This window comes from Thrips palmi, unplaced genomic scaffold (assembly GCF_012932325.1).
Source record: "Thrips palmi isolate BJ-2018 unplaced genomic scaffold, TpBJ-2018v1 HiC_scaffold_1, whole genome shotgun sequence".
Lineage (NCBI taxonomy): Eukaryota > Metazoa > Arthropoda > Insecta > Thysanoptera > Thripidae > Thrips > Thrips palmi.
Window position 1 is genome coordinate 5,347,508 of NW_023144620.1, and position 27,359 is coordinate 5,374,866.

At 37.6% G+C, this 27,359-nt stretch overlaps 7 protein-coding genes across 13 annotated transcripts in view; 4 read left to right on the forward strand and 3 right to left on the reverse strand.

The window, feature by feature from the left end:
- Positions 1–2,649, forward strand: part of LOC117640517 (ceramide synthase 5) — a gene marked incomplete in the record, with an annotated part of 3,438 nt that extends 789 nt beyond the window's left edge. The window contains 1 exon segment of the mRNA XM_034377079.1: positions 54–2,649.
- A 368-nt stretch (positions 2,650–3,017) lies between these two features.
- Positions 3,018–9,095, forward strand: LOC117640377 (E3 ubiquitin-protein ligase MIB2). Of its 2 annotated transcripts, none has more exons than XM_034376887.1 (17): positions 3,018–3,310; positions 3,656–3,940; positions 4,044–4,215; positions 4,347–4,462; positions 4,565–4,750; positions 4,864–5,030; positions 5,111–5,326; positions 5,404–5,572; positions 5,700–5,833; positions 5,930–6,078; positions 6,160–6,316; positions 6,408–6,562; positions 6,672–6,864; positions 6,940–7,095; positions 7,177–7,358; positions 7,431–7,825; positions 7,894–9,095. In XM_034376887.1, the coding sequence occupies exons 2-17, from the start codon at positions 3,718–3,720 to the stop codon at positions 8,121–8,123; spliced, it is 3,000 nt and encodes a 999-aa protein (XP_034232778.1). In that variant the 5' UTR covers positions 3,018–3,310; positions 3,656–3,717; the 3' UTR covers positions 8,124–9,095. The 2 variants fall into 2 exon arrangements, with proteins under 2 accessions (XP_034232778.1, XP_034232851.1); XM_034376960.1 differs by having other exon boundaries at positions 3,024–3,177.
- A 454-nt stretch (positions 9,096–9,549) lies between these two features.
- On the reverse strand, positions 9,550–11,985 carry LOC117640582 (prostaglandin E synthase 3). Of its 2 annotated transcripts, none has more exons than XM_034377205.1 (4): positions 11,830–11,985; positions 10,776–10,962; positions 10,507–10,704; positions 9,550–10,431 (listed from the first exon to the last, which is right to left on the reverse strand). In XM_034377205.1, the coding sequence occupies exons 1-4, from the start codon at positions 11,844–11,846 to the stop codon at positions 10,306–10,308; spliced, it is 528 nt and encodes a 175-aa protein (XP_034233096.1). In that variant the 5' UTR covers positions 11,847–11,985; the 3' UTR covers positions 9,550–10,305. The 2 variants fall into 2 exon arrangements, with proteins under 2 accessions (XP_034233096.1, XP_034233197.1); XM_034377306.1 differs by lacking the exon at positions 11,830–11,985 and adding an exon at positions 11,715–11,806.
- A 559-nt stretch (positions 11,986–12,544) lies between these two features.
- LOC117649728 (ATPase family AAA domain-containing protein 5) lies at positions 12,545–19,526 on the forward strand. 5 transcript variants are annotated; one of them, XM_034392760.1, is made up of 16 exons: positions 12,545–12,675; positions 13,164–15,104; positions 15,189–15,347; positions 15,426–15,543; positions 15,634–16,059; positions 16,140–16,360; positions 16,471–16,625; positions 16,703–16,847; positions 16,954–17,039; positions 17,118–17,295; positions 17,383–17,576; positions 17,648–17,770; positions 17,851–18,010; positions 18,104–18,461; positions 18,574–18,771; positions 18,847–19,526. In XM_034392760.1, exons 2-16 carry the CDS (start codon positions 13,172–13,174, stop codon positions 19,094–19,096), a joined length of 4,704 nt encoding a protein of 1,567 aa, XP_034248651.1. In that variant the 5' UTR covers positions 12,545–12,675; positions 13,164–13,171; the 3' UTR covers positions 19,097–19,526. The 5 variants fall into 5 exon arrangements, with proteins under 5 accessions (XP_034248651.1, XP_034248906.1, XP_034248818.1 ...); XM_034393015.1 differs by having other exon boundaries at positions 18,110–18,461; XM_034392927.1 differs by having other exon boundaries at positions 16,474–16,625.
- Positions 19,527–19,571: 45 nt separating this feature from the next.
- On the reverse strand, positions 19,572–21,459 carry LOC117649955. The gene is made up of 3 exons (XM_034393209.1): positions 21,303–21,459; positions 21,065–21,226; positions 19,572–20,989 (listed from the first exon to the last, which is right to left on the reverse strand). Exons 1-3 carry the CDS (start codon positions 21,313–21,315, stop codon positions 19,716–19,718), a joined length of 1,449 nt encoding a protein of 482 aa, XP_034249100.1. The 5' UTR covers positions 21,316–21,459; the 3' UTR covers positions 19,572–19,715.
- A 106-nt stretch (positions 21,460–21,565) lies between these two features.
- On the reverse strand, positions 21,566–22,967 carry LOC117650105 (programmed cell death protein 5). The gene is made up of 4 exons (XM_034393439.1): positions 22,765–22,967; positions 22,395–22,518; positions 22,019–22,176; positions 21,566–21,940 (listed from the first exon to the last, which is right to left on the reverse strand). The coding sequence occupies exons 1-4, from the start codon at positions 22,828–22,830 to the stop codon at positions 21,893–21,895; spliced, it is 396 nt and encodes a 131-aa protein (XP_034249330.1). The 5' UTR covers positions 22,831–22,967; the 3' UTR covers positions 21,566–21,892.
- A 38-nt stretch (positions 22,968–23,005) lies between these two features.
- On the forward strand, positions 23,006–27,359 carry LOC117650034 (solute carrier family 35 member E2A-like). The gene is made up of 10 exons (XM_034393331.1): positions 23,006–23,157; positions 23,570–23,978; positions 24,069–24,204; positions 24,285–24,400; positions 24,495–24,627; positions 24,730–24,783; positions 24,868–25,071; positions 25,147–25,309; positions 25,436–25,530; positions 25,673–27,359. The coding sequence occupies exons 2-9, from the start codon at positions 23,675–23,677 to the stop codon at positions 25,469–25,471; spliced, it is 1,146 nt and encodes a 381-aa protein (XP_034249222.1). The 5' UTR covers positions 23,006–23,157; positions 23,570–23,674; the 3' UTR covers positions 25,472–25,530; positions 25,673–27,359.

Consider the following 27,359-nt stretch of genomic DNA (forward strand, 5'->3'; position numbering starts at 1 on the left):
TGGTTTCGTCATTTGCTTGTTCCTGTGAGTTGTAAAATTCCCAACACATGTACAGAAAAGGAAAAATTTCTTAGCATTTGGATGTAGCATGCCGATCTTTTATCCTGACCTTGTACCTCAAGGTGACAATGAACCACCTATCTTATAGACTGAAAGTGTCATCATGTTGTAGACAAGTCTGTAAAGCTGAACAAATGATGTAAAAATTGTAGCGAACTTTGAAATAGACTCAAGGTACATGCAGTAGGAGACTTTTTGTCTGAAAGAATGACTGTGTGTGTGTGTGTGTTTGTGTGTGTGTGTGTGAGTGCGCGCAATTGTGTAGTGCATGTGATTTGTTCAATCAATCATTGTAAGGCAGAAATGTTGCTATATGATGCATTGCTTTGAAATGCTTCTAAGTCAAGATCAAATGCAGCTCTCATGAGTATTTAAATTAAAGAATAGTATTCCTATTCATGCTTTCACAAATTAATGATGTTTTTATTTGTACTCTTATAACTGAGTATTCACCGATTTTCTTCTTAAATACTAAAGTTGCCAATGTTCCAGCTTTCTTTTAAGTATATTTCTTAAGTGTAACTTATTTTTGTAAGATTTTATTTTGTCAGGTAGTTGTGAAGATGAACCAAACACCAAGAGAACCTGAAATTGTTGATGGTGTTTTATGTTGTATCTTTTTTAAATTTAATGCTCTGTTTAATATTTGCTTTATCTGTGGTCTCTTAACTAACTACAGCTACAGCACATTGGATTCAAGCCATCATTCCGATTGGAGAACTAGGACCTTTTACTTGTCGCTGTGTTTGCAAAATCCGAGTGTGCCTTATTTGTATGAAGTGAAATAGTAAGCAATTTCGAAAACTTGACTTACCTAACTTGAACCTAGTTCTCTTCTATCCAGTTATCTTCCGTCATTCTAAGACTAAATGTAAGATATTTGTGATTGAATATTCTGGGCCTCAATACTATCTCTGTGGCTTAAAGATTTTCTTTAAACACATTTTAGTTGTCACCCGATTCTAGACAATTGCAACCTAACTGTGTTTTGTTTCCTATGCAAGACTCTTTGTCCTTCTGCCTATCCATGTAATTTTTAAATGACTTGCCTAGTTAATAGAAATATGAACTAAATTTTTAGGTGAGAACATATTACCATCATATTTATTCAATTTTTCCTTGTGGATCAGTTGGTTTCATTCCATGTATCATTACATTTGACTTAAGAAGATGAATATTTTGGAAAATGCGAAAAATCTTGCTTGTTGCTGGACTTAAAGGCTTGCACTTATATTTATTGTCTCTAGTATTTTGGAAATAGATATTAAGGAGGTGCATTTAAAGGAGTATGTAAACCTCTGTATAGCAAAGTGCCATTTTGCTTGTATTTGTCCCGGCTTGATTGAAGCTAGGGCCTGTTATGTGATGTATACCTAATATTTATCTGAATTTTTTGTTCTTATGTATTATGTCTTTCGTTGTTTTGACTTCAAGGGAACAAGGTACATAAACAATTTCTTATCTTTCCCGTTAAACTTTGGAAGAGGCAATACTCATTCGTACTTCATTCTCAGCACACCTTCACTTACAATTTTAGGTCTTAATATATACAGGCAAAAACAAAATTTGGGATCCAAAATTTCTTGTGGCATTAGTTAGAGATCCACATAATGGTTTGAGAGTGATGTGCATTCAGGTTTGAATTTGTCTGATGATTCAACTTGTTCCCAGCCTTTACTTTGAAGTATCTACCTGAATTGGATTTAACAGAGTTTTCCTTATGAGAGAATTAAGGAAAAGAAAATGAATGTTTGAGACTTAAATTGGCTTTGTTGCTAATGTGGTTTCTTTAGCTTTTTCAACATTGGATTAGCTTTTCCTGATGTTGATCAATTCCTTTGCCTTGTGCCTTACCTCTATTTTTGATGTTAAAAATGTTTATTATGTTTTTCTCTTTTTATTTACCTATCCCCTTCCTTTTTTTCCCTATTTCTATTTGACATGTTGGCGACCAAAGATGTGGATGATAATCAATGTTTTTTTGTTGTTTTTTAAACGTAATAACACTGCCAGTAATTACAGTTTGCTGTGTTAAGTGAACGCCGGATATGACTGAAACTTCAACCTCTTGTGGGTATTTCTCTTGTTCTCCCATATAAGAAAGAAGGACTTACTGTCTATCCTGTAAAAGAAAGAATGCTTCTCTCTTCAAAATTGCAATTTCTGTCCATACACTCTGTATTTACTAAGTTATGTTTTTGCTGGATCTTTCATTAACTAAATTTTACCTCACAAAAATGGCTTACTATATGTGTTCCAGTCAAAGTCGTTTGCGTGTAATGCTTATTTTGTTCTGTCTGCCATCCGTATTGGTTATAAATTTTTCTTGATTTCGTGTCCCCTCTGTCTTTTTCCAGTTTCTTTAAGCACAGCTGTAAACTGAATTATATTTTTTAAAAATGTTTTCCCCATGTTTTTTTTCTTTTACTTTGCTTGCTTTCACTTTTTTACCTAGCGTTTGTTTATATGTGCTGTACATGTGCTCTTCATATGTGCTCTGCAACAGCTGTGGTTTCACCTTCGTTTCATTTTCTATTTTGTGAGTTCTTTCTGCAAATTATTTTTTTTTAAATAAAGACTTTCACCCAATTTGTGTCAATTTTATTGGAACTTTTCTCGAGGTAACTCAATTTTGAAACTTGAATCAAGCGTAAGCCTCTCGCTTCAGAGGTTGATGTTGATGATGGGGATGAGAACACGGGCCCTTCGAACGGCTACATTCGTATTTTGGCGCCGAAAAATGATAAGTCGTCCCCCAGTCGCTTACCAACTGTTACGCCGGGGAAGACAATTTTATGGCTGGTTTAATGGATGTAAAAGAACCACCTAGTCGAAAAGACAACATTTTTCTCATGCCTAATTTTGACTTTTCTCTAGAAATGAAGCTTAGTTCCATCGATAGAAAGTGACTAGAATCTGTGTAAGTGCGTTTTTTTATTGCAGTCGGTGTAGTGCCTACTCTTTTTCGGTAAACTTTAAAGATGGATGACGAATTTAGTTGTTGTGTACATTAAAATTGGCAGTAATATATCTTTATTGGTTGTGTTTTTCTAGTGTGCTAGTGTTTGGTCGCTACATGAAAGCCAGCGAGACTGTCACCACCTTGTAATATGCCCGGTAATTTCTCCACAAGTGAAGGGGTCTCAGCCGATGACTCATTGACCAGTGATGATGTTTTCATGGGAAATTCCCACAACGTAAATACCCTTCCAAGACTCGCAAGTTCGTCTCTGTTCCATACGGCTTGATGGTACGGTCGCTTATTTTATCCATTGCCGTTTTGATCTCCCCTTTGTTATGTTTTTCGGCAAGTTGTCAGTGGCTTTTAGGAGGAGAGAAACTTTTAGAGTTTGGTTATGGCATTAAGATCACACTTTAAAGTTATTTTCGAGTCCCCTGCTAGTCAATTTAGTCTTATAGATCTCTCAATATCAAAAATTTATCAGTAATTTATTTGTGATTGGAGATTTTTCCACCTCCCTCCCTCTTCTACTTGTTGTCACTTCGGCATACCCATAGCTTGTTCGTAGTATTTTAATGTGCTTTGTATACCTGTGCAAAAACACACTGATTTGACTTGATTTTTTTTTTTCAGGAATACTGTATCCAAAATCTTCTTTGCAAATCAGTTTCTGTGACTGTTTACCCTAAATTATAATGGAAGTAGGAATACGTACAGTACGAGGACCTGATTGGAAGTGGGGTGACCAGGATGAAGGCGAGGGTCATGTAGGGACAGTGGTTGAAGTTGGGCGAGCTGGAAGTCTAGCATCCCCTGATAAAACAGTTGTTGTGCAATGGGATGGAGGAATGCGCACAAACTACCGTGTGGGCTACGAGGGCTCTTTCGATCTGCGCATAATTGACAATGCTCCTGCTGGTAAATAAATTTCTATCAAGGAAACAAATTTATTCTCATTTTTAAGACATTCTACTTTATTTGGAATTCATGTTACTGATTCTTGACTTCTTAATAATTACAGGTGTGAAGCACCCAAATATTGTTTGTGATGGCTGCAATCAATGTGGAATAATGGGAATACATTGGAAGTGTGAGCAGTGTCCTGATTATGACCTGTGCACCGAGTGTTATATGTCTGACGTACATGACACCTCGCATATGTTCCAGAGATTTGAAAATGCCTCCTCCATTGGGTAAAATAATTACAACAATAGCTTGGTTAAATGAATATAAATGAATAATATTTACTTGTAGACAGTCCCAAGACTCCTCCTTAGGTTTTTAAGTTTGACTAATGTGAAATCTCACGATTGCCTTTTTACAGTGTTCTTGTTGGTCCGAGGAAAGAAGAAACTAAGGTACGGCTTGAAGGGATTTTCATAGGTGCCAAAGTTGTACGAGGTTATGATTGGGACTGGGGAAACCAAGATGGTGGAGAAGGTACTGTATTTAAAAAGAAATTTTATCTAACTTATGTTTTGTTACAATTTTACCTTTGTACCAGTGCATGATTTTGCTAATTTGCATTTTGTCTTTCAACAGGTCGCACTGGTAAGGTCACTGACATACGTGGATGGGACAATGAATCAGGGAGATCTGTTGCAAATGTGACTTGGACTAAAGGTTCTACAAATGTTTATCGCTTGGGTCACAAGGGCAAAGTGGATTTGAGATGTGTTAAACCAGCGTTTGGAGGTTTCTACTACCGAGAGCATCTACCTATACTGGGTTTGTTGTCATATGAAATTCCCTTGTTTTTTTTATTTTTTTTTATTTTTTTAAATAATTTTAAAACAGCCACCATTTTATCTAAAATTAAACACAAAATTCCAATTTCATAGGACAAGGACTTGAACACGTTTTAGTTGGAGCTCTAGCCAACAGGCTTTTGGGTGCTCCTTCACCTCTAACATTTAGTGTTGGGGACAAAGTGAAAGTTAACAAAGATGTTGAGACACTGAAAACTATGCAAGAAGGACATGGTGGATGGAATCCTAGAATGGCCCAAGTATGTTACTTTGCGTTACATTTTAATAAAATGATGGTGCTTTTAAGAGTTTTTCTCAAGTAATATGTGTGTTCCGACAGTACATTGGAAAGGTTGGAACAGTACATCGAGTAACAGAAAGAGGAGATATTCGAGTTCAATATGAGGGATGTAATCATCGATGGACTTTTAACCCAGAAGCTTTGACAAAACGGAATTGCTTTTCTGTAGGTGATTGTGTACGTGTTATTCATGACACAGATAAAGTCAAAGAATACCAGAAGGGACATGGTGAATGGATTGAAGTTATGAAAAGTGTAAGCATCCTTAGCACTTTTATATAATTAAGTAATAGTTTGGAACCTTTTCACTGCTTCTGTTCTCTATGCCTCAGGCTTTAGGTAAAGTGGGCAAGGTTGTGAAGATATACTCTGATGGAGATCTTAGAGTGTCCATAGCTGGTCAGACATGGACTTTAAATCCATTAAGTGTCCAACTTGTTCCTCAGAATTCAGTAGACCAAGATAATACAAATACTGAGTTATCAAGAGAAGATCGTGACAGTACGTCTCATCTTACTTTGCTAAATGCTGCTTCAGCTGCTTCATTTGACATCAATTGTGTCTACCTTTATGTCTCTTTCTAAGTTTTGCATTGAATTATGACTTGTTTATTTTTTGTTATTTTTAGATCCATTGACATCTCTCCTGTCAACTTTGAAAGATCCTTGTAGTCAGGAAGATGGCACATTAGATGTCGTAAGAGAGGCTGCTCAGGGCCATTTAGCGGCTGTTCAAGACTATCTGCTGAAACACCCCGAAAAAGTATAAGAGCTGAAAATTTTGACTGGTATTTTTAAAAATGTCCTATTTGCATTATCTCTATGGTTATTGCACAATGTTTCTTGTGTTTAATTATAGGTTGACTGCAAATCAAAATGTCGAACTTGTTTGCAAGTAGCCTCACATCAAGGACATGCACAGATGGTACAGCTTTTGTTAATGCTTGGGGCTTCATTATCGTTGACAGATGACGATGGAGATACTGCTCTTCATTATGCTGCTTTTGGGTAATTTTTTTATTCCCCCATTTATAATGTTGATTGAGATGACATTAATCATTTGTCTTAACTTTTCTTTTCAAATACCAGTAATCAGCCAGAGATTATGGATTTGTTACTTAAGGCAGGATCAGATCGTGATGCAACAAATAAAGGTTCATGCACTGCATTGCATGTCGCTATTAACAAACAGCATGTCAACTGTGTTCGAGTGTTACTTAAGTGGAAGAGTAATGCTAATATTCAGGTAGGAGGGTTTTGGAATTAACTGTCTTGTGAAAAACCTCTTTTAAGTAAAGCTTCACTTTGACAATTTTCTGATCAATTACGTCTTTTAGGATTCCTACGGTGATACTGCTCTTCATGATGCAATCAGCAAGGAAAATTTAGAAATAACAGAAATGCTCTGTAATGTTCCTGGGCTTGACTTCACTCTTAAAAATAAGCGTGGATTTAATGTATTGCACCATGCTGCTTTGAAAGGCAACAGCTTGTAAGTACGGTACTCTACTATGTATTGCAGCTTAAATTTATTTTGTGTATTGAAAATTAAGCACTTGAGTGTTATGTTATCAAATGTAAATGTTCTTCTATTTATTTAGAGCTACAGAAAAACTCCTGTTACGTTCTCGACAACTTGTTGACGTTAAGAAGGATGATGGCTTTGCTGCATTACATTTAGCCTGTCTCAATGGGCATCGTGCAGTTGCAGAAACTCTTCTTGTTCAAGGACAGGCTGAGGTAGATTTGAGGAACAATAGACGGCAGACACCATTGATTTTAGCTGTTTGTCAAGTGAGTCAAATCCTTTAAGTCCTTCCCTGGATTGACATCAAAACTTGAAACTGATAACCAATTCATTATTTGTAGGGGCATTGCTCTTTAGTGGAGCTTTGTGTATCTCTAAGAGCTGATATTCATGCAGAAGATGGGGATGGTGATACAGCACTTCACCTGGCTCTTAAGAAGCGGTCTAGTATTGCTGTGTCGGAAGTAAATGAACTAGAAGCTCCTACTATTTATGGGGTAATGGCTCCCAGCATGAACTTATGAATTTCCTGTTAAATAGTCTTGCCAATTCGAAATTACCTTATTAAACTATTACAGATCTATTCAATGCTTGTTGGGCGAGCTGGTGTGCAGCATCCAGTTGCTATTGCTGTGGCTTGTTATCTGATTCAAGAAGGATGCTCTCTGGATAAGCAAAATAAGAAAGGAAAAACTCCTCTTGATTTGGTGAATGATCAAACACTGCAGGAAGTTCTTAAGAAATATGTTACACAAAGAAGGTAAGATTTTTAGCTAGACCTCAATGACCACTGTGGTCATTGTAAAATGCAATCATCATATTTTGTTTGCAGTTTTTCGTCAGAAGTTGCTGCTGGTGTTGGCTCTGGGAGTGGGGAGAGAGCCTCTCCTCTTTTGCAATTGGACATTTTTGGAAATTATCCTCATTCAAGTACTTTACCAAGTGGATCATCTGATCCTGAAGCTGATCAAAAGCCACAATCAACTCCTTCTAGATCCCAACGCCAAAGTCGTGCCAGTGCCAGCAGTCATTCTAATCCATCCACCTCCTCGGATCCTGATGTAGTTGAGCGACCCATTCCTGTTGAATGCATGGTTTGCTCTGAACTTGCTGATCAAAATGTCAAATTTGAACCCTGTATGCATAGAATTGCTTGTGAAGACTGTTCCTCCAGAATGAAAAAATGTCTGAAGTGTGGACAAAACATTACCAGAAGATTAACCCAAGGTACATCAATAGGAGGTGATAAACTAATTTATCAATTAAAAAATCTAATTAAATTTGTGTTTTTCCAGATGGCAGAATAATTGCTTGTAAATCTCGACAACCTAGCGCAGAGAGGTTGCGCTACCTAGAAAGCAAAATAGCTGAAATTGAAGAAGCTCATTGCTGTTCAATTTGTATGGAGAGGCGACGTAATGTTGTTTTTCTGTGTGGCCATAGTGCCTGTGACAAGTGTTCTCATACGTTGAAAATATGTCACATGTGCCGAAAAACCATAACCAAAAAAATCAATATTTATTGAACTGTTGGGTTGAGATCCATACCAGCTTTGAAGACTTTTTATGTATATTTATAGTTAATTGGGAATGGAGTTTCACTGGGAGTGCAGCCTCAATATTTGCATGGTATTTTCTACCTTAGTTGTTGTTCAGCCTCAGAGAATTGTCTTTTAGAACATATATATATATTTTTTGTACACATTATACTTTGATTTTGTATTTGCGGCCAACAATGACCTGTGCCAACAGTTTTGTTATTTTTATATTTGCTCTCTCTTTTGCCAATGAGCCCAGTGAATTTGTGCTGACTTCATTTAATGAATTAAAAATGTAAGCTTCAGTTCAATGTTATGTGGCCCATGAACTGCAAAGATGAATGTCTCCAAGACATTTTCTTTGGAAAGTGAATATTCTGAGCAAGAGATGGATGCAACCTTAATGCTGAGACTTTCCTCATTATTGGTTATTGTCTACCCACCCACTAGTTTTGCCAAGGATAAGCTATGAATTGGATTGAGCATCACAAACCAAAACAGGAGATAGTCTTAGGTTGTTGCTGTAGCTTCTATGTTTTAACTGTGAATTGTGGTATTATTTCATGATTTATCATTCATTTAGGCATGATCAATGAATTATTTCTGTGCTGCCACGTGTTTGGATATTTTATTTTTGCTGTTTATGCAGATTCTTCTATGAAAAGGATCTCTAATGAAATCTCACACTTTATCTCGATTTTGTAGTGCATATTCTTTTTCTCTCACATGTTGCTTGATTGTTTGTTGTACTTTATCCATGTTCCATTCCCCTAATTTGCTTCTCTATTTAAGCATTTTGGAAAATTTATTCTCAATTGTGATGTGATTTTATTTTGTGTATATGTTAACTAACTTCTATCTAGGTATAATTTTAATTTGATGCATATGATTGACACAGCATGAGTTATTTTTCAGGCTGCCCAGCAACACATTGAATGCAAGTTGTCTACCATGTCATAGCGTCTGGTTATCATTACATTTGTAGACAATGTGACCTTTTAAATGTCTCTCCAGAAACTGGTCCCTAGAGAGGTTTAGCATTCTGTGATACTAATGATTGAGCAAATCATTGATTTAATTATTTTTTGACTTGCTAGAAAAATATTTCTTTGTACTGTTAGCTAAATTTTACAACCAAGGCATTACAGTAACTGTTGGAATTCTCATGCAAAATCTTACGCATTCTAGTCTGTTCAAAGTATCCGGTTCAGTGACTGGCCAATACAGACTGGTTGACACACTTGTTAGTACACCAGTCTGCAGCTCATCTTTCGGAATGTTCAAATTTAAGTTAACTAGTCTTCCTTGTATGTAAATAAAATTAACTAGTCTTCCTTGTATGTAAATAAAATCTTGAGCCTTAAATTTGTCTTTGAATAATGGGTTAAAAACATTACACGTTTTAAAAAGAATGTATCAATGCTGGGGTATTTAATGTTTTATATCAAGAATGCTTACAGTAAGGAATGAAAACAATTGCAGTGCACAAAACTCAATGAGGGAATAAATTAAAATATTTTGCAAAAGGTAACATGACACAGATTAAGGGGGGGCCAACAATGCAATTCCGCAATTATAAGACTTGGTGGGTTTTGATCACTTGTTTCAAATGTAAAGAACTTAACTATCACCACTCTTAAGGGACTACTATGGCTTACATTTATAAAACTGAGCCTAGTATCAAAGTTTATGCAAAAGTGTAAGAAATACATACTTTGTACATAATGATCCACATACAAATTTAATAGGATGGTAGGGAAGGAAAAAGCAAACACAGAGGTGGGTACTAAAGTAAAACATTTAAAACATACATGACATAACACCAACACATGTTCCATGGCCTTTGATAAGTGACAACATATATTGCTACCATGTACACATTCCTCCCTGTCCTGCATAGCTAATATCACCATACAAGAGCAATGGCAGCCAAACTTTTAAAGACTCAAACACAAAAGAACTGAATCATTCATAAGCTAATAATAAAAAAGCAGCATGTAAGAAATGTTGAAATATTGGCTACTATTGCTTGGGATATACCAGCACAAGGAAACAGCTGGTGGTACAAGGGTTTCATTTCAGAGATAGCAATCGTTTCAGATGGTCCATCTAAAGCGAAAAATTGTCAGCCTTCTTTGCATTAGTGTTTTGATTATAGGTGACACTTCAGTTACACAAGGTCCGGTAACTCCTCATCGTCAGAGTCTGGCCCCTCTTCATCTGAGGGAACTAGGTCATTGAAGTCAGGCTTGGCACCTCCTCCCATTCCTCCGAGACCACCCATCTGTCTCATCATCTAGAAATAAAAAAAGGCAACATATTAAAACCAATACATAAACTCTTCCAGGTGAATGAGAGATGAAGTACAAACCTCTTCTAAGTCCTCTCCACCGCCTCCGCCTACATTTAATTCGTCTTCACTGTCATCCTCATCTTTCCATTTGTTGAAGTCAACCTTTAGCCAGTGGTACTTCTTTTTATCTTTAAGAAGATATGTCCAGTAAGGGCCTTCCTCCTTCTTCTTGAGGATTAGTTCGATGTTACGGTCCCTAATGAACTTGACTGATTTCTGTAAAGAACATGATAAAAATTAGTCAAAAAGAAAACAACCGGTACAAAACTATAACATTGACAACATACCTCAGGGTCAATTTCTTTAAAGAGAGGTATAGTGATTTCATATTTCTTCTTTTCTGTACCACCAGTGCCCTTGAATACAATTTTGTCTGCTTCTATTTGAATGTCAGGGTTTTTGCAGTCCTCCACACATAGTGTGACGAAGACCACATGTGTTCTTTGCGCCCACTGAACAGGGGGAGGAATTGCTCTGCCAAACAAACAAAATGATTGGAGTTAGTCAGGGTTTACATATTTGAAGCCTTATATAGGGGATGAAAACGTAACAGCATCTCATGCCGACATTGTAAGGCTTCTCCCCAAGAGTTTGTTGCCATGACAACAATACCCATAAGTTGATACGATAGGAGAACCGAATGAGGTAAACAAAACTAAATATATAGATTCCTAACGGCAGACGAACTAAAGGCTAAAACAGGTCCCACCCATTCGCCGACGAAGGAAAAGCCCACAACAATTACAGGACCAAGATCCGGCTAGCCACCCCGGTACAGTCCCTAACAAACCCAGCCACAGAGTCTGGAACTGTCTCAGCATCAGCGCGCCTCCGCCTAGGCACCGAAATCTAATCCGGCCTCGTCTCATGGTCAAGGAAATGTGTGACGATGCGAGAGGCACGACAAGAGAGCCGGGGGAGATGACAATGGTCGCTGAGCGCACAGCGCACAGAGCACGCACATGGCTCGGCGGCGAGGCGAAGGCTAGGTCCGAACGCCGCACGAGGCGCATCGACAGACGCACGTACAGAGCGACATGTAAAGGCGAGCCGGGCCCAAATCGGGCCGAGCGCGAGCCGTCATCATATGCCGACATCTCTTTCTACAATGCATTTATTAGAAAGAAAACGCCGAACACATTTCCCGGCAGCAAAGATGGCGGAGCCGCGGCGTACGGGGGCAGGGCTGCGGCAGGCCGTGCCTCCCACACATCGGCCGGGCCTACCGCATCATTTCCATCCTCCACGCGCAATGCACCGGATTACGGAGACAGAAAGGGGCGCCGCTCTTGTCAATGTACAGGGCCAGGGATTCACAATTTATCAGGAGAGACTACTTACAATTCGTCGCCGGACATGGTGCACTTCTGTGAGAACAACGAGTAAACAAATGAAAAGGTCCCGTCTCGGCGGGGAAGGAGGGAGAAATGCGCACGGTCACGATCGATTTTTCAAAAAACAATTGCGAAGCCTTGTAGGAAAGTGAGAGTTGTTGTCAAGGTTGCCCCCCGGTTCTTTGGTATTTTGCTCAAACAGGGATGAATGTCACTTTGATGTAAAGAGTTAAGCTGATTCAACGTTTTTTTTAAAAAGAGTCGAATTGTACGACTTTTATTAAAATCTTTCTGCTCACAGAGAAAAAAATCCTTGTTTGCGTCTGTCATGCTGGCTACATTGTGAGATTGCCCGGATCATTTGAATGGAGCTGATTATAGCCTCACAGAATAAATGTTCTCTTATCTCTGCTGAAAGATGATTTTAGACGATGGAGATGTCAGCATTCTGCTGGTTGAAGTTCGAAAATTGGTGCATGATAGCAACTTTTACTGAGCTCTCAACTCATCGCGAAGGAACAAAAGGTAAAATTTAAAGGGGGAGAGATGTTGTATGGTCGATTTTGGGTATTCGTGCAACCCAAAACTGGAGTTAAAATTTCCTTGTCTCCTGATAAAAAACGTCAAAATTTTGATAAAATTCACCAAAATTTCTGCTGTTTTTCAAATTATGAAACGAAAGGAAGAACTTTCCACTCCATCGTTTGCAGAATGCTTGTTTTCAACATTCAATGTTGGTAAGAGAATCCCTAGAGCGGTGTGTGCAAAATTCCCGCCATCTGTGTGTGTACTGAGTACTGAGTTGCCTGTTGTTTCTTACATGTCTTTTGAGATACTTTATTTGAGTGTGCAAGTAAGTGAATTGTTTAAATATCTACTCTTCATCTATATGTTAAGTTCATTTCAACATACCAGCACTTCTACATTCATATACCTTTTTGCTTGACGTGCATACGACATGGTTGAGGTTCATGTCCGGCTCGTCAACAATTCATTCATTACAATCGTCATTATTGAGAGTGAAAATCAAATTTAAATAGACATTTTGTTGTGTTGTTAGTAAATTCCGTTAACAATTGCCAGTGCATAGGTTGTTTTTTAATCACATTGCAGCTTACGGCTGTTTTCAAATCTCAGGTTAACTTTAGGTTGTAGATGATTAAAAATTTGTTTCTGGACAATATTACTTACTAGCAGCATGAATTCTTTTATTGTAATTTTTGTTTCGTTTTCCAACCTCAGAATATACTGTCATGTGTCATGAGCTGTCTGAGCTGAGCTGGGAATCAGAAACATTTTGGTGACGATTTTATTATTGGTTTGATGTTTTTCTGTTTGCAGGTAATGCCATGAAGGGTGTGATTGGTGACTATTTTGGCCAAAGCCCCATAGGAAATGGAAATGCTGCAACTGAAGAAACTGCTGTTCATGACAATGCAGTAAGTGATGGAAAAGAAAACAAGAAAGCAAAGAGAAAGATGTCAAACAGTAAATTGCCCAAAGGGAAACCTAAGACCTCCACGAAAAAGGGTTCCCCACATGTGAATAAAGTCTCTAACAATAAATCATCGAGCACGAAGAAGCATAAACTGGAGAATACCGCTCCTGTAAATACCAAGGATGAAGATGGTGGAGAGAGTCCTGTACTTCCTAATTTTTCTTTAAGAATAAGAATGAAGTCGAAAGATCAAGAAGAAGACAAAGATAACTTTATTGACGATCTCAGTTCACCTGACCACATTGAAAGCAAATGCAAGGATTTAAAAAGTCCCAAGGGTTTGCTGAAATATTTAGTATCCCCTAAAAATTCACCAGCAGTTGGGAAGGATGGCAGTTCTGCCACGCAATCAAAAGCAATAAGAGATATTACAGATTACTTCAGCTCGCCAAAAGGAACCAGTTCCAAAACAATTTCAGGATCCCTTGCTGTGGAGGAGAGGAACAAAGTGGATCAAAAAACAGCTGATAATACAAAAAATTCTACTACTAACGCTCCTTTAGGGAAAAAGGCAATTAATGGTAAGGAAGAAACAGCAAAGTCAAGATCCACTAAAAAGTCGAAGGGCAACGCTGTGTCTTGTTCAAAAAAGAATGAAACCGAAGATTCAAGTGACAAAATGGAGGTTGTTAAACCTTCAAGTCTGACTGCCAAAAATACTAGTAAGCCAAAGGCTAAGTCAGCCAAAAGATCATTATCTCTAACCAAAAAAGAAACTGTTCAAAGAGCTGAAGAATCTCCTGTCTGCCCTGAAGGAGCAAGTCTGCCAGATTCCAAACCTCAAGAATCATCAGTGGCCAAATCCATGAACAGCGCCTTTCAAGCAATTATGTCCAAGTCTTCATTAAACAGGACAGACTTGCCTCAAACAGTTCCTGACATGTTTTCTAAAAAGCGTAAGAGAGAAAATGATGATGACATTAATGCAGACAAACCTTGTAAAACTGTGAAGGAGGACTCCCCTGTTAGAGTTAAAAAAAGGTATAGCAACTCAAATCAAATAGAATCCGATTCTGACAATGATGTTTCAAGCACTGCCAATATCAAATCGGGTGAAGAACTGTCAAATATTCCTCAAATTGATAACCATGTTGAAACTGAAGATTGTCCTCTAAAATCTGAGGACTCAAAAAGAAACAGTTTGATGAGTTATTTTTCTAAAGTCACCAAAGAAGAAGCTTTGGCTAAAGAAGATAAAATAGAAATGAAAGTTCAAGCCATGGTACACTCTCCTCCAACAACACCTTCCAAAAAAACTAAGCGGAGAAGTGTCAACAGTCTTCCTGGTGGTGCTCTTTCGTTCAGCAAGAAGAAGATAAATGTTAAGGCCAAGTTAAAAGAAAACATCAATGCGATTGATGTAATGGATGTAGAAGAACCTAAAATGATAGATGTCAAAAATAAAGACTCTTCACGTGTAACAAGTAAGAAGCAGACAAGCCCTAGTTCTAAATCAATAAAACATTCTATGAAAAGTCTAACATCATCCCTCAAAACTGATGAGCCATCATCTTCGAAAGAAGATACTTCTAAATCTGTGAAGAAATCTTTATCAAGAGGAAAAGGGAAACAAGAAATTAAAACCAAGCTGGAGTCGGATATAGACTCTGCAAAGCCAATGGGAAATACTGTCGTAGATGAAGAATGTCTTGCTGTGCCTTTACCAGCTGTAGATGCAGCTACAATTGAGAATCCTCAAACTCCCTCTGATTCTAAAACACTGTGGAAGATGAGAGTATGCCTTACACCAATATCAATGCCATCCAGTCAGGGGACTATGCTGGGTGAGTGTAATTCTGATTGTAGGTCAGTTGTTGTTTTAAATACAATGTATTAATTTTTTTCTGTTCCATGTTCTCTTTTGAAAGAAGAGGAGAGTGACACTGAAGAGATTTTCTTACAACGGAAAGATAAAAAGCGGAAGCTCAGTAAACAATCTGTATCTGAGAAAACAGTGGGCAAAGACGAGGAGGTTTTTCTGGAAGATAAGAGCCAATCACCAGATGTTGTATTTGAGAAGGAAACAAGTATGCAACCTTAGTTAAATCAGCTCTATAATGTTATTTATTGATTATGAAAATGATTCTTAATCTGTATTGTTTCAGAGCAAAGTCCCAAAATCGCTCCATTGTTCACTCGTAAGGCAGTTAGTCAAGCTCGACAACAATTTTTACAAAGTGGAGTTCCGGATCAAGTTAAACGCAATCTTGAAACTCAGCGCAGGTATTTATGTTCCATGTTATATCAAAATTGCTTGCTTGCAATATCGAAATTCCTACATTTTGGTGATCCCCTTTTGTTTCTATGGTTTAGTTGTGAAGAACAAGAAACTGAGTTATTTCCAAGGGAAAGCCACATTCAACAAAGAGATAATGAAGACTGGTCCTGGAATCTTCCTGATGTGGAACTTCCCATTAAAGCTGATTGCTTTGAGGATATACCACAGATTTCAAGCAAATTTTCATTAAGTGACGTTACTGGGTGTTCTGATATAATTGAAGAACTCAAACATGTGGTAACAGCAAGCTGCAAAGGCCCTGTTATGCGCCCTATGTTTGGTTTTCCTTTGGACATCATGAAGCCAATACTGAGACTTATAAAACTAGGATCCCCTGAACTTAAAGTTGTAAATACCTTCAAAGTTTTGAGATCCAAACTAAGAGAAGAAGAGTTTGCAAAAGCTGCAGCACTTTCAGAAATGCCAGAAATGGAGAAACCTAAAAGAAAATCTTCTAACAGGTTTGTTTGGGTAATGAAGTTTTAGTTTGAGTGAAAGGATTCAGGAGTCATTATTTATAGACCTTTGTTTTCTAATCCAGAAAATCCATTAGTTCTAAACAAGCCCAACCTATGGCAACTTATCGTGCTCGGTGTTGGACAGAAAAGTACAAGCCATGTACTGCTAGTGATATTGTTGGCAATGGTGCAAGTATTCAGCAACTGAAGCGTTGGTTAGAATCATGGCGCAAGGCTAGTGAAGATTCTAGTAATAAGTCATCATTTTGCAAAGAAGAGGTGAAACGTAAAAAGAAGAGAAAAGGTATTTTATATGTTAATCCCTCCTCACATCCGTTGTTCATGATCAACCACATTTGCTTTGTTTTATGAAACTGCTATTACTTCTACTCATTTTCCTTCCTATTCTCTTAGAAGCAATTGACGATGATGATGATTTTGTTGTTTCGGACAACAGTTCTGATGCAACACAGAATAATTTTCCTGTTGGTGTAGCAGTCCTCTGTGGACCAAATGGAAGTGGTAAAACCAGTTCTGTTTATGCTCTTGCTAAAGACCTGGGATACAAAGTAAGTTCATTCACCCTAAATTTCTCTAATATTCGCTAGCTTACCTAAATATCTGTCTTTCTTTGTTTTGTTGATAGGTGTTGGAAGTAAATGCATCTGAGAAACGAAATGGCAAGCTTGTGCTTTCTAAATTATCTGAAGCAACCCAGTCTCATCAAGTTCAACAAGGGCCCACTGCAGAGCAAGGATTTGCAGCTCTATTTGCAAAAAACTCTGGCAAGAGTGAGTTATAATTTACCAAAAGATAACTCAATTATGTAAAGTACTTAGTTCTAAACACAGCACTAAAATTTCTAATGATTTTTTTATTACATTTTCTACCCTAAAGAAAAAATGCCTGTGAAAGTTCCTAAGTCTGGGAATGATGTGGAAGATGACAAAACTAAAAAGATGAGTCTCATTCTCTTTGAAGATGTAAGTGGTTTTCTTGACCCAGGCAATCTCTTGTATTTTGTGGCAACATTTGATTTTTTTCACATTTTTCCTATTTAGGTTGATATTGTGTTTGAGGAAGAAGATGAAGGATTCTTGTCAGCAATATCCACCCTTGTTTCTACTTCCAAGCGTCCTGTCATCCTCACCACTACAGATCCAGAAAGCGCCATGGTCCAGCGGTTTATGAACAGCTCAAGTGTGATTCTTCCATTTTCATGTCCTTCTAATTTAATAAGTGAGTTTATGGTCTTTTAAAACTTCTATTATTTTTTTGAATCTGTTAACATTTTTATTCTTAGACTGCTGTTGTTTCCTTTCTCAGCTATCTGGCTACAAATTGTCTCGCTGCTAGAGGGAGTGTATGTTGCCCCTGCCACTGTTAAGGATCTTGTTTCCTTATGCAAGGGAGATTTCAGAAGAGCTATTCTTCAAATGCAGTTGTGGGTTACTTCTGGTGGTAATAATTTGCCTATGCCCTCCATAACATATGCTCAACCTGGACGTAAATCAAAGAAGGTAATATGGTACATTATCAAATTCCTTACCTTTAAGTTTGCATGTTCATGCTAAAAAAAATTGTGTTACAGAGTTCTAAAAAAGATGAAAATGATGACATGAGTGACATGGAAGGTGATAGCAGTAATCACGATTCCGTTCCCTCTATTCCTCCTAATCCAGACTGCATATCTCCTATGCTTGGGAAAAATTATGCAAGTATTTTGGATTGACTTCAGATAAGCTTATTGTGAGAGTGATTAGAACGTTCTTTTCATGAGGAACTCTTTTCTAGATCTCTGAAAATACCAACAAAAGTGCACTGCAGGTGGATGTGCCATTTCCATTGGACGCTGGCTTATTTTGGTGGAATATTCCATCTGTGCTTTCTTTGAAACAATTAAAGCATGCTGAGTTGCCAGTCATCAAAGAAGACCCTTCTGCTCCACCTTTAGGTTTGTATGATGTCTTCTTTTGTTTGTACTTTCTCCTGAAATGTTTTTGCACAACTTTAATTACTTTACTTGTCTTGAATTTTGATTTTGCAGGTGCAGGTGTAAAACGAATGTTGGACGATTCCTTTATTGCTAGTTTTTGTAGTGATGATGCCAGCACCACAGACAGTGGTTTGAATGATGATTCTGATGCACAGTGCAGTCAAGCAACAAGTGCATCAAACAGTGAAGCAACAAGTGTTGGAGATGTTGGAGACTGTCAGGACACTCAAAACTGTTGCCTTGATCCAAGCCAGTCAAGTGTGGGTCCAGTTCCAATTCCTTACACTAGTGCTTGCAGCCAAGAGGAAATGGTAGCTTTGTACAAGCCTCTGATGGCTTTATCATTTATTGATATAATTGGCCATTCTTCTCAGCTTAACATCTCATCAAATATGGAACCAATTACAAGGTATGGGCATCTTCCACAAAACAAAGTTTGGAATTAGTTCCAAAATAAAATGCCTTTCAACACCTGCTATCTACTTTCTAACAAACCCCCTTTTTTTTTCTTTTTGTTAAAGATTTTGCAATCCAGTAATGAAAGATAGTCTTTCTTTGACTAAATTGGATGTGGACGGTCCTAACAGTGTACTCAATTCTACTGCTCAAGATATAAGTCACTGGCTAGCAGAACAAAGTCTAAATCAAGCTAAATCCTGTTTCTGCCCTGAAAACATCTGCCAATACAGTTATTGCCTTCCGGATGAGGATGAGTACAAGTGAGTTCAGTTTACTATTTTAATAGCGCATGAAATTAAAAACAAACAAACAAAATATTGTTTATTGTTTCTCAGGTGGAGAGCGGCTCATGTAGAGACTGAACAGGTCGCCCTTCAAGCTGTGCCCTTAAGTGCAGCACTTGAGCGACGGGCTCTATATATGGACTATATGCCCACTCTTAGAATATTCTGTCGACTAGAACGTAATAGGAGTTCTATTAATACTAAAAGACGGAATAGGTTTTTTCATTATCTTAAGACCCTAGGAGCTCATCCTGATGAAGCTCAGCTGGAGTTGCTTTGTCGTTCTATGTATGGCTGTTAATCCTTTGAACACTCTCAGGAGCCTTATTTTTGTGCAATAGGGTAATTGATAATGAGGGCAAAAGAACTTTAGGTTTGTAATTAGTTCAAATGAAGTTTGTATTTTAATTAAAAATAGTGCACCATGTGGGCTGGCACAATTTTTGTGAACATTGAATGATTTTGTTTGAATGCCATCTCATTATGTTATAGCAATCACCACTGGTCTGCTTAAGTGTTCTGCTTTGCCTTAAATTCTATTCATAGTTACCATGTTATTTGAAATTCCTGTTGGCTTGTGTGCTTAACAATGTGAGAACAGAAGTTCTGTTAAGTTTTGTTCCATGTTGTTTTAATGTTTGACTGCATTGGATTATATGTTTGTCTTGTCTTCAAGAAATTAATTCTTTGTTAATTTTATGGGAACTTTCAGTAAAGAATTTGATTTTTAATCCTTTCATCTATTTTATTCTGTTGCCCTAACCTAAGGAGTGTTAATGGGAAATTTCAGAAAATAATTCTATTTTTAAATGCTTCAATTTATTTTATTCTGTGGGCCTAACCAGTACAAATTTGGAGTGTTAGAATGAGGTTGCAATATAATTGGGGTAAAGTTAACCACTTGGCCATTGATACTGCTTCTATTTCCGCTGAGCTTGAGCTAGCACACGCTTCCAAGCCTCAGTTGTAAGTGTAGCTGCAGTAGCACTCTGAGTTGGAGTGGGAAGACTACGTGCAGATTGAATGAAACTAGTAAAAGCTGTGAAGAGTTGTGGGACCGCTCCATCTAGCTTAGACGATTTTGAAGTCCTTTCAGAGCCAGAGCCAACTGGATTAACTGCTAGCTCAATGCCTATTTTGTCGCCAGGTGATGGGGGTGCCTCAAGAATCCTGTGGCCTTCCAGTTTGAAACCATTCATGTGGCGGAGAGCCAATGCATGTTGAGATACTCCCGGCTTTCTTATTTTATGAACCATTTTACTGTGAGAGGGTTGCCTCAAAATTGCACCTTTCGTGGGGAGCTTTCTATTGTTAGTTGACACAGTGTGAGCAATCTCATTTTTTTCTGAATGTGTAGACTTTGAGTACACAAGAGAGGAACAATTATTATTGATATCATTTTTACATTTTGTCTTCTCATATTGATATGAATTTCTATTACCCCAATTTACCATTCCAGGCTTTTGAGGCATTTCAAATGGGTCTTCACATGGGTCTTGTGAAAATGCATTCAAATTGACATACGGCTCAACACTACATGTAGCATTCCACTTTAAAGTACTTGTTTCACTGATGTCATTAGTATTTTCTAATTCATCAACTACCACCATTGATTCTCGGATCAGACTTCCTAAATTAGTGAGAAAGCTTTCCGCCTCTCCTACAGCAGGAGGCAACTCTTGACAATTTTTAACATGTTTTAGCTTTGTTTGATCAGAATCATTTTCAAAGGAAGCTGAAACCTTCCCTGAGGGTTGGTCTTTATTGCTGACTGAATCTACGATTTCAGCGCAAGAATCCTTTCTCATTTTTCTCTCTTCATTGGTCTTTGAAGTCGGGCTAGCACTAACTGTAGAATTCTCACTAGCTGCATTCTTGTCCTGTTTACTTATCTGACAATTCTTCAATATATCATCTGGGTCAAAGGAAAGTGTTCCTTGTAAATGGTCTACAGCAGAGCCAGAGGATGCAGGTTTTTCAATGCACAAATGGGACTCAACAGGGGATGAATCCACAGCCGAAACATCATGGGCACAATCTTGATCCAAAGAAGATTCATCAGGCTCTTTCGAACTTGCACTACAGTGGGGTGATGATGTAAGACCTGAGTGTAACAATATCCTGCATGGACTTTTTGTGAGTCCAGGAGACAGAACTGTGACATTAGAATCTGCTGCAGGCAGTACTTCATTGTCTGGAAAAAGAGAACATTTATGAAGACCTGAAATGCGCTGTGGTTTAATTATGTTGCTAGACTCTTTTCAATTACCTTGTAGATTCATACAAATACCATCCACATCCTTGGGTTGAGATATGCCCAGGGACAAATCGGTTACAACTACCTCACAACTTTTTATGCTAGAATCTAAAATGCAGATAGGGTTGCCTGGGCTATTCTGACTATCAGGAACATCAGTACCTCCAATCCTATCTGCAAAGCACAGGACAGGAAAAGAAATTAGTATGACAGAGATGAAGAAGCTTCTCCCTCCACCCTCACTACTTACAACCAGTTTCCATCACCACATGCACAAAATTGTATCAGAAAGAAACTAAACCTCCAAGAGGAAGATCAATCATCATTTACACCTAAAATATTAATGTGAAAAGACTATTGGAAAGCCCAGGCAAATGTAAAAAGCGTCTACCGACACATTGTAAATTTCCATCAAATAGAAAGGGACTTACAATTTCCTGCAGAAATACTTTGTATTTGAAGTCATCATTAGTCTAAATACTATGAGAGGGAAAAATAATTTACTGGAACCAATACAGCACTATTGTAAATTTATTACAAAGTTACAACATTCTGGTTTAGACAGTCTTTCATATTTACTCTCAAACGCACACTTTAAATCAATAACATGTAATAATAAATTATTACTACCAAAAGTAGTATCAGTTAAACACTTCCTCGCAACAACTTGGTTGTACAGCAAACAAATGTCAGAACCAAGCAAATATTAGTAAACCAAAGCTCCTGAATTCATAGCATCTTGTTTCATTTTCCATGGAGCTTTCCAAAGACACCTCTTGCTTTAAATCTTCAGTAAAGGCCTGCATTATAACAGATTATCTGGGCAGTTCGATGGAAGGATCACAGGTCATCTTCATCAGAGTCCAATGCAGCACGCCTTCTATCAAACTAATAAAAAAAAAGTTAAAGCAGAGGTGTTTACATAAGTACCATTGGGAAAAGATAAAATTATAACTCCATCTTTACCTTCACTGCTGCACTTTTCTGAGAGCCAACTCTTTCTAGTAAGCTTATGAGCTCCTCTTCTCCCAGTTTAGACCGCAACTGACCAGATCGCGCCATTTGAACTAACATACTCTCCACCATACGTCCTTTTTCTGGTTTCCCGAGCATCAATGTGTTGACTGTAAATGATGTAAACAAACTTGTAAGGAATGAACAAGTCTTAGACCAAAAAGGTGACGAATTGAATTACCAGCATTCAGCGATCAAAGTGAAAAGCTCTCATAACTACTTGAAAAGGAATTCTCGAGGAACTCTACCTTCCTCAGCAGGTCAAGACTCGCTACTCATCATAGCTGGTCATAGTAAAGATTTGGAAGCCATTTGTGCATGAACTTACGTCTAGCTCTGGCAGGCTGATCCAAAATTTGAGATAAAATTGAATTTTTCATGTCATCGACTTCTTTTTTCCTCTCTTCAGCTGCCTTTTGCTGGTTTGGGTCGCCTTGTCCTGGAGGTCCACCCTACGAAAACAGTAACAATGAACATGGTGAACACCTGCTGGATATGGAAGATGAAGAAAGCCCGCCAAGGAGTTAAGACACAAATCAACCGCTTCACAATGTTCACCAAATCTTGAATGATCCACCACTAGACGCAAATATTGAACCATCGAAGGAAGACTTTCCGAATTTACGAAACTGTGCATGTTTACAACGACATCATAACCTAATTGTTGCAACCGGTGCCAGCCAATTCGCTATACATACCCCATATTGAGACTGTAACTGGGCGAGTCGCTGAGCCCGAATCTCCTCCAAATCAGCGTCTTCCATGATTAATAATTCGTAAAAAGTTAGCGCGTATAAGATAACAAAATTTCCCAACAAAGACAATGCGAGCGCATCGAAAAGTCTTCACACTATGAAATGATGAGAAATTAAGTGCGGCAGCGAGCGACTTTTATGAGAAATATGATGATCACAGCCTCCTAGAATAGAACTAGAGAACCTAGAAGTGAAAGAAAGGGAATGTTGCTGTTGTTGTTGTTGCTTGCTGTCTGATGATCGCAGTTGCAGTTGCAGTGCTGCAGTAGTCTATTGTAAACATCATCTACATCCATTGATGGTTTAGTGAGAAGATTTATCTAGGAAACTGTTCTGGTAAGTGAACAACCGACCTGATAAATTCTCAATGTTGACACAGTGTTTGACTGTCAATTACTTCCAAAGATTCCAGTGGTTTCTTGGTCTTATAAAATATGTCCATATGTATACATAACCTGCCTGTATCGATTCCTTTTGTTTATATTTTATCAAATCGAAACCAAAGAATCTAATCCAAATAAAAACCACAAATTTTTCGTGTCTGTGTAGTGTTTTGACTGGACAGTTCTACTTTTACCTCATATTGGTGGAAAAATTAATTCTTTGTCAGTTTATCTTAGTGGTTTATTGGTCAAGTGTTTTCCTATTGTCCTTTGGTTTTTACATTCCTCAGTAAACAATTACTGTGAATATAATTTTTCATTCACTCAGCTTTTGATTCCTTCAAGTTACTTTATTTTTCTTCCAGGGCTGTTATATACTGTGATGAGAGTTGGTCTGTTATGAAACTGATTCCATTTCTTCTTCGATCATCTTTGTATTGTGGAACTAGAAGACTCACTTGTTGCCCAGAATGAGTGCTCATGAAAAGGCAATGTCAGACACCATTGAAGAGGATAGCCAACGACTCTGTGAGCTGGAAGTATTAGCTGAAAATGGCAATGGACATATCCGTGATCCTTCCCCAGTAGAACAAAGATCAGAAACAAATGTTGTACACCATCATCGAGTGATAACTGAAACTCCTGAAAATAAGGCGGGACTATGGAACATAAGAGCTGTGAGATTCCTTCTACTGTGGTACTTTTTCAGTGGGTGCACTCTTTTTCTGAATAAATACATTCTATCCTTCATGAGAGGTGATCCAATGATACTAGGTATGAGACAAAATCATCTGCTTAGTACTTGTCACTTCTTTGTCTCTGTCATGAGTTTCAAATGTTCATTTTCCCTTATTTATTTTAAAGGAATATGTCAGATGTTTATGACGACACTATGTGGCTGCATTCAGATGTATTACCCTTGTGGTATGTATAAACCAGTTCAAAGATTAGTTCGCCCTCCCGGGTTTTACCGTCACATGGTTCTTGTAGGATGTACAAGGTAAGTTAATAGAAATAAACTTTCTTTTTACTACCTGGATGCTTTTGATTTACCTGACCTTCTGTTGTTTGGTTTTGCAGATTTGTTACTGTAGTACTAGGCTTAGTTTCTCTGAAATATATTGCTGTCAGTTTTACTGAAACAATTAAAAGTTCAGCTCCAATATTTACTGTTCTCATATCCAAAATTGTTCTTGGTGAGTATTTATCAGCATTTGTGTTCAAACAAAATTTAGTTGACACAAAAAAATTTAATCATGTTGAAATCTTGTTCTTTTTTTTTTCTTTCAGGTGAACATACTGGCCTTTATGTTAATCTATCTTTAGTCCCTGTCATGAGTGGTCTAGCATTGTGCTCTGCAAATGAGCTGAGTTTCAATACGCAGGGTTTTCTCTCAGCAATGGCCACAAATATAACTGAGTGGTAAGTTCTCCTCGGGAAGCTTGGACATTTGACTCAGACCCCATTGTCTGGGCATTTTAAAGTTTAATTTCATTTAAAGAATTTTTTTCATGTTTCTTTTAGTTTACAAAATGTTCTATCCAAAATGCTCATCAGTGGGGACAAGTTTAAATACACGTAAGTCTTTTATTATTCCATTTTTTTCAGTCTAGACTTAAGGTATTGACCGTTCTTGTACTAACTGTTAAATTACTTAATTAGGCCTGCAGAGCTCCAGTTTTATACTAGTATGGCAGCCATGGTTGTCCTGATCCCAGGCTCGTGGATCCTTGTTGACCTCAGCAATGTTCAGACCCCGAGTGACATATACCTTTGGGCAGCACTATTGTTCAATGGACTTTTGTTTCATTTTCAAAGTATAACCGCATATGTGCTCATGGATTATATATCCCCTGTAACTCACAGGTAAGCCTGCAAGAAATCATAATTAAATTAAGTTTCTTGTGTGTTACCTAACTCAAGTAATTTTTTGGTGTGTAGTGTGGCCAATACAGCAAAACGAGCATTCCTCATTTGGCTCTCTGTCTTGTTGTTTGGAAACCCAGTTACAATTTTGAGTGCAGTGGGTACATGCACTGTCATTTTGGGTGTCCTTCTGTACAATAAAGCTCAAGAAATAGATAGCAGTTATAGGCGTTTACCAGTAAGTGAAGGAACTGATGATCCTCATTATTATTCTTTTGAGATTTCATTATTGGTTCATTTTGTATCCTTAAAGTTCCATCCACTAGTGTTTTGTTCAAAACTGTTGTCATGATTTTGTGTGCAGGTTAGACATGCAAGTAGAGGCATGCGCTCATTGTAGAAGCCTCCATGTGTGTCTTTGGACCCCAGCTTTCCCATTGCCATATCTGTGCCATGCATGTAAGTACCCACAGTAATTGAATACACTCTAATTTTGATAAGCTTGTGTGCTAGAAATTGGTTTTTGCATCAAATACTAGAAATTTTGCAAAGAAATTTAAATATCAATCGGCTTATTCAAAAACTTTTTGTCCTGTTGTAGGTGAGCTCTTCAAAGATGTTATCTAATCAACTCAGGCAAGAGATGTAGGCTGTTTCATCACACATCATGACCCTCTATCGACAATACATTGCCCGTTATTGAGGATCAAGAAATAACTTGAAGCCACTATTGCCCAAAGGATTAGTACTATTAGCTAAAATGTTGTAGGTACTTCATTTCAGTCTTCATCTATTTTTGCCTGAAAAAAACACAGGGTCTATTCAAAACTGGAAATCAGGGAAAAGTAAAGAAATCTGAATATGAGCACTGAATCTGAACTGGAGAGAGTGAAGAAATCTGAGTAGGCAGGAAGAATGATGTTTCAGACCAAAAACTTATGTTGAAGGTGGTATTCTCTTGGATTCTTTTCCCTTCGCACACCTCATAAGAAGAAGGAGACCTAGAAAGTGAGAAATCAGTTTTGTCAGGAAATCAGGGAAACTTGTACTTGTAAGTTTTGGATAAACCCTAACATTAAATGAACCTGCCTTCTGTATTGTATATTGTACTTGTGGCTAAAGCATGATTTGTGGTGCCAACAAATTGTGATAAACTGTGATTTAGTGGCTGTGTCTGTATATTTTTTCCAATTTTCGTTTTCATTCTACGGATGACAGCCAAGCATTTATAAATTTTCTATTTGTTGTGTCATTGAGAGCCATTATGTTTGTCTATCTTCTAGATCTCATTTTATGAGCCAGTCACTGGAGATACTTACTTGATTGCATTTCTTAGTATCCCAGGTGTTCTCACATTACATAGATAAGTAAAAATGAAATCAAACTGGGATGTTTGTCTCAAGAGTCTGATCAAAATTTTAAGAAGGTCTAGTATAGTGAAGAATTGCGTTGTAAATGTTAATCCAATTAAAATTTTTAACAGCTTTATATCAAATGTTACTGTATTGGGAAAAAAAATCCCAGTATGTGGGTTGATTCATCAACAATTGTTTTTGTATCAATTTATAAATTATGTTCCCCTCCCCCCCTCCCTCCCCCTAATTTATGTGTGTGTGCGCATTTTTATGTGTGGACTAAGTTTAGGCTTCAAAAGCCTCATAAGTCTTATACATTCTACTAATGTAGAGTGGTCAGGGTTGCTCTGTTTTTTCTCCTCTATTAATTTTGGTCATTTGATGGCTGTTATTGAAAAAGGCAATACTATGTAGTTCTTTTTTTTTAAACTCAAGATCATGAACCTTACAATGCATTCCTGTTCTTTAGTTATAATTTTAGTTAAGGGTCGATTATGCAGAATCTTGTTTGTATACTTCGGATATTCAGATTTGCTTGTTTGTTCTTGGCAACTTTAGTGTTCCTGGAGCTAAAAGTGGAGCATCAGTATTTGAACAGTTCTACCAGTGTTTGAAGTTTTTGAAGTTAGTCATAGACTTCTGGACAGGAAGTTGATCACTCGCTTCATCACTGATTTTATTTATGTGACCTTGCTTATCTGCTTAGGAGAGGCTGTGGAAGAATAGTGCTTGTTTTGTAGTTGTACTAGTGTAATTATTTTTTAATCTAACCATGTTCTGGGGAATTGTGCACAATCTTTGTGGCATTCGATAAACACCTCATTCTGAGTTAATACCAACTATTTATAAATCTTTTTGCCCCCTAAAGGCATTTGTCTTATGAAAGATAAATGTTGTTTGTGTTCAATGCAAATAAAAATTTTCACACCTTAA

Excerpts from the sequence above, each read along its gene's own strand:
- LOC117640377 (XM_034376887.1), top strand. The coding sequence starts at position 3,718 with ATGGAAGTAGGAATACGTACAGTACGAGGACCTGATTGGAAGTGGGGT. Across the intron at positions 5,327-5,403 it reads GGATTGAAGTTATGAAAAGT|GCTTTAGGTAAAGTGGGCAA; the intron begins GTAAGCATCCTT and ends TCTATGCCTCAG. Across the intron at positions 6,865-6,939 it reads TGATTTTAGCTGTTTGTCAA|GGGCATTGCTCTTTAGTGGA; the intron begins GTGAGTCAAATC and ends CATTATTTGTAG.
- LOC117640582 (XM_034377205.1), bottom strand. Across the intron at positions 10,705-10,775 it reads TTAAAGAAATTGACCCTGAG|AAATCAGTCAAGTTCATTAG; the intron begins GTATGTTGTCAA and ends TGTTCTTTACAG. Across the intron at positions 10,432-10,506 it reads GTGGAGAGGACTTAGAAGAG|ATGATGAGACAGATGGGTGG; the intron begins GTTTGTACTTCA and ends TTTTATTTCTAG.
- LOC117649728 (XM_034392760.1), top strand. The coding sequence starts at position 13,172 with ATGAAGGGTGTGATTGGTGACTATTTTGGCCAAAGCCCCATAGGAAAT. Across the intron at positions 17,296-17,382 it reads ATGTCCTTCTAATTTAATAA|CTATCTGGCTACAAATTGTC; the intron begins GTGAGTTTATGG and ends TTCCTTTCTCAG. Across the intron at positions 17,771-17,850 it reads CTATGCTTGGGAAAAATTAT|ATCTCTGAAAATACCAACAA; the intron begins GCAAGTATTTTG and ends ACTCTTTTCTAG.
- LOC117649955 (XM_034393209.1), bottom strand. Across the intron at positions 20,990-21,064 it reads TATTTGTATGAATCTACAAG|ACAATGAAGTACTGCCTGCA; the intron begins GTAATTGAAAAG and ends CTCTTTTTCCAG.
- LOC117650105 (XM_034393439.1), bottom strand. The coding sequence starts at position 22,830 with ATGGAAGACGCTGATTTGGAGGAGATTCGGGCTCAGCGACTCGCCCAG. Across the intron at positions 22,519-22,764 it reads AGTTACAGTCTCAATATGGG|GGTGGACCTCCAGGACAAGG; the intron begins GTATGTATAGCG and ends CTGTTTTCGTAG. Across the intron at positions 22,177-22,394 it reads TCAGCCTGCCAGAGCTAGAC|TCAACACATTGATGCTCGGG; the intron begins GTAAGTTCATGC and ends CATCATTTACAG.
- LOC117650034 (XM_034393331.1), top strand. The coding sequence starts at position 23,675 with ATGAGTGCTCATGAAAAGGCAATGTCAGACACCATTGAAGAGGATAGC. Across the intron at positions 24,205-24,284 it reads GTTCTTGTAGGATGTACAAG|ATTTGTTACTGTAGTACTAG; the intron begins GTAAGTTAATAG and ends TTGGTTTTGCAG. Across the intron at positions 24,784-24,867 it reads GGGGACAAGTTTAAATACAC|GCCTGCAGAGCTCCAGTTTT; the intron begins GTAAGTCTTTTA and ends TTACTTAATTAG.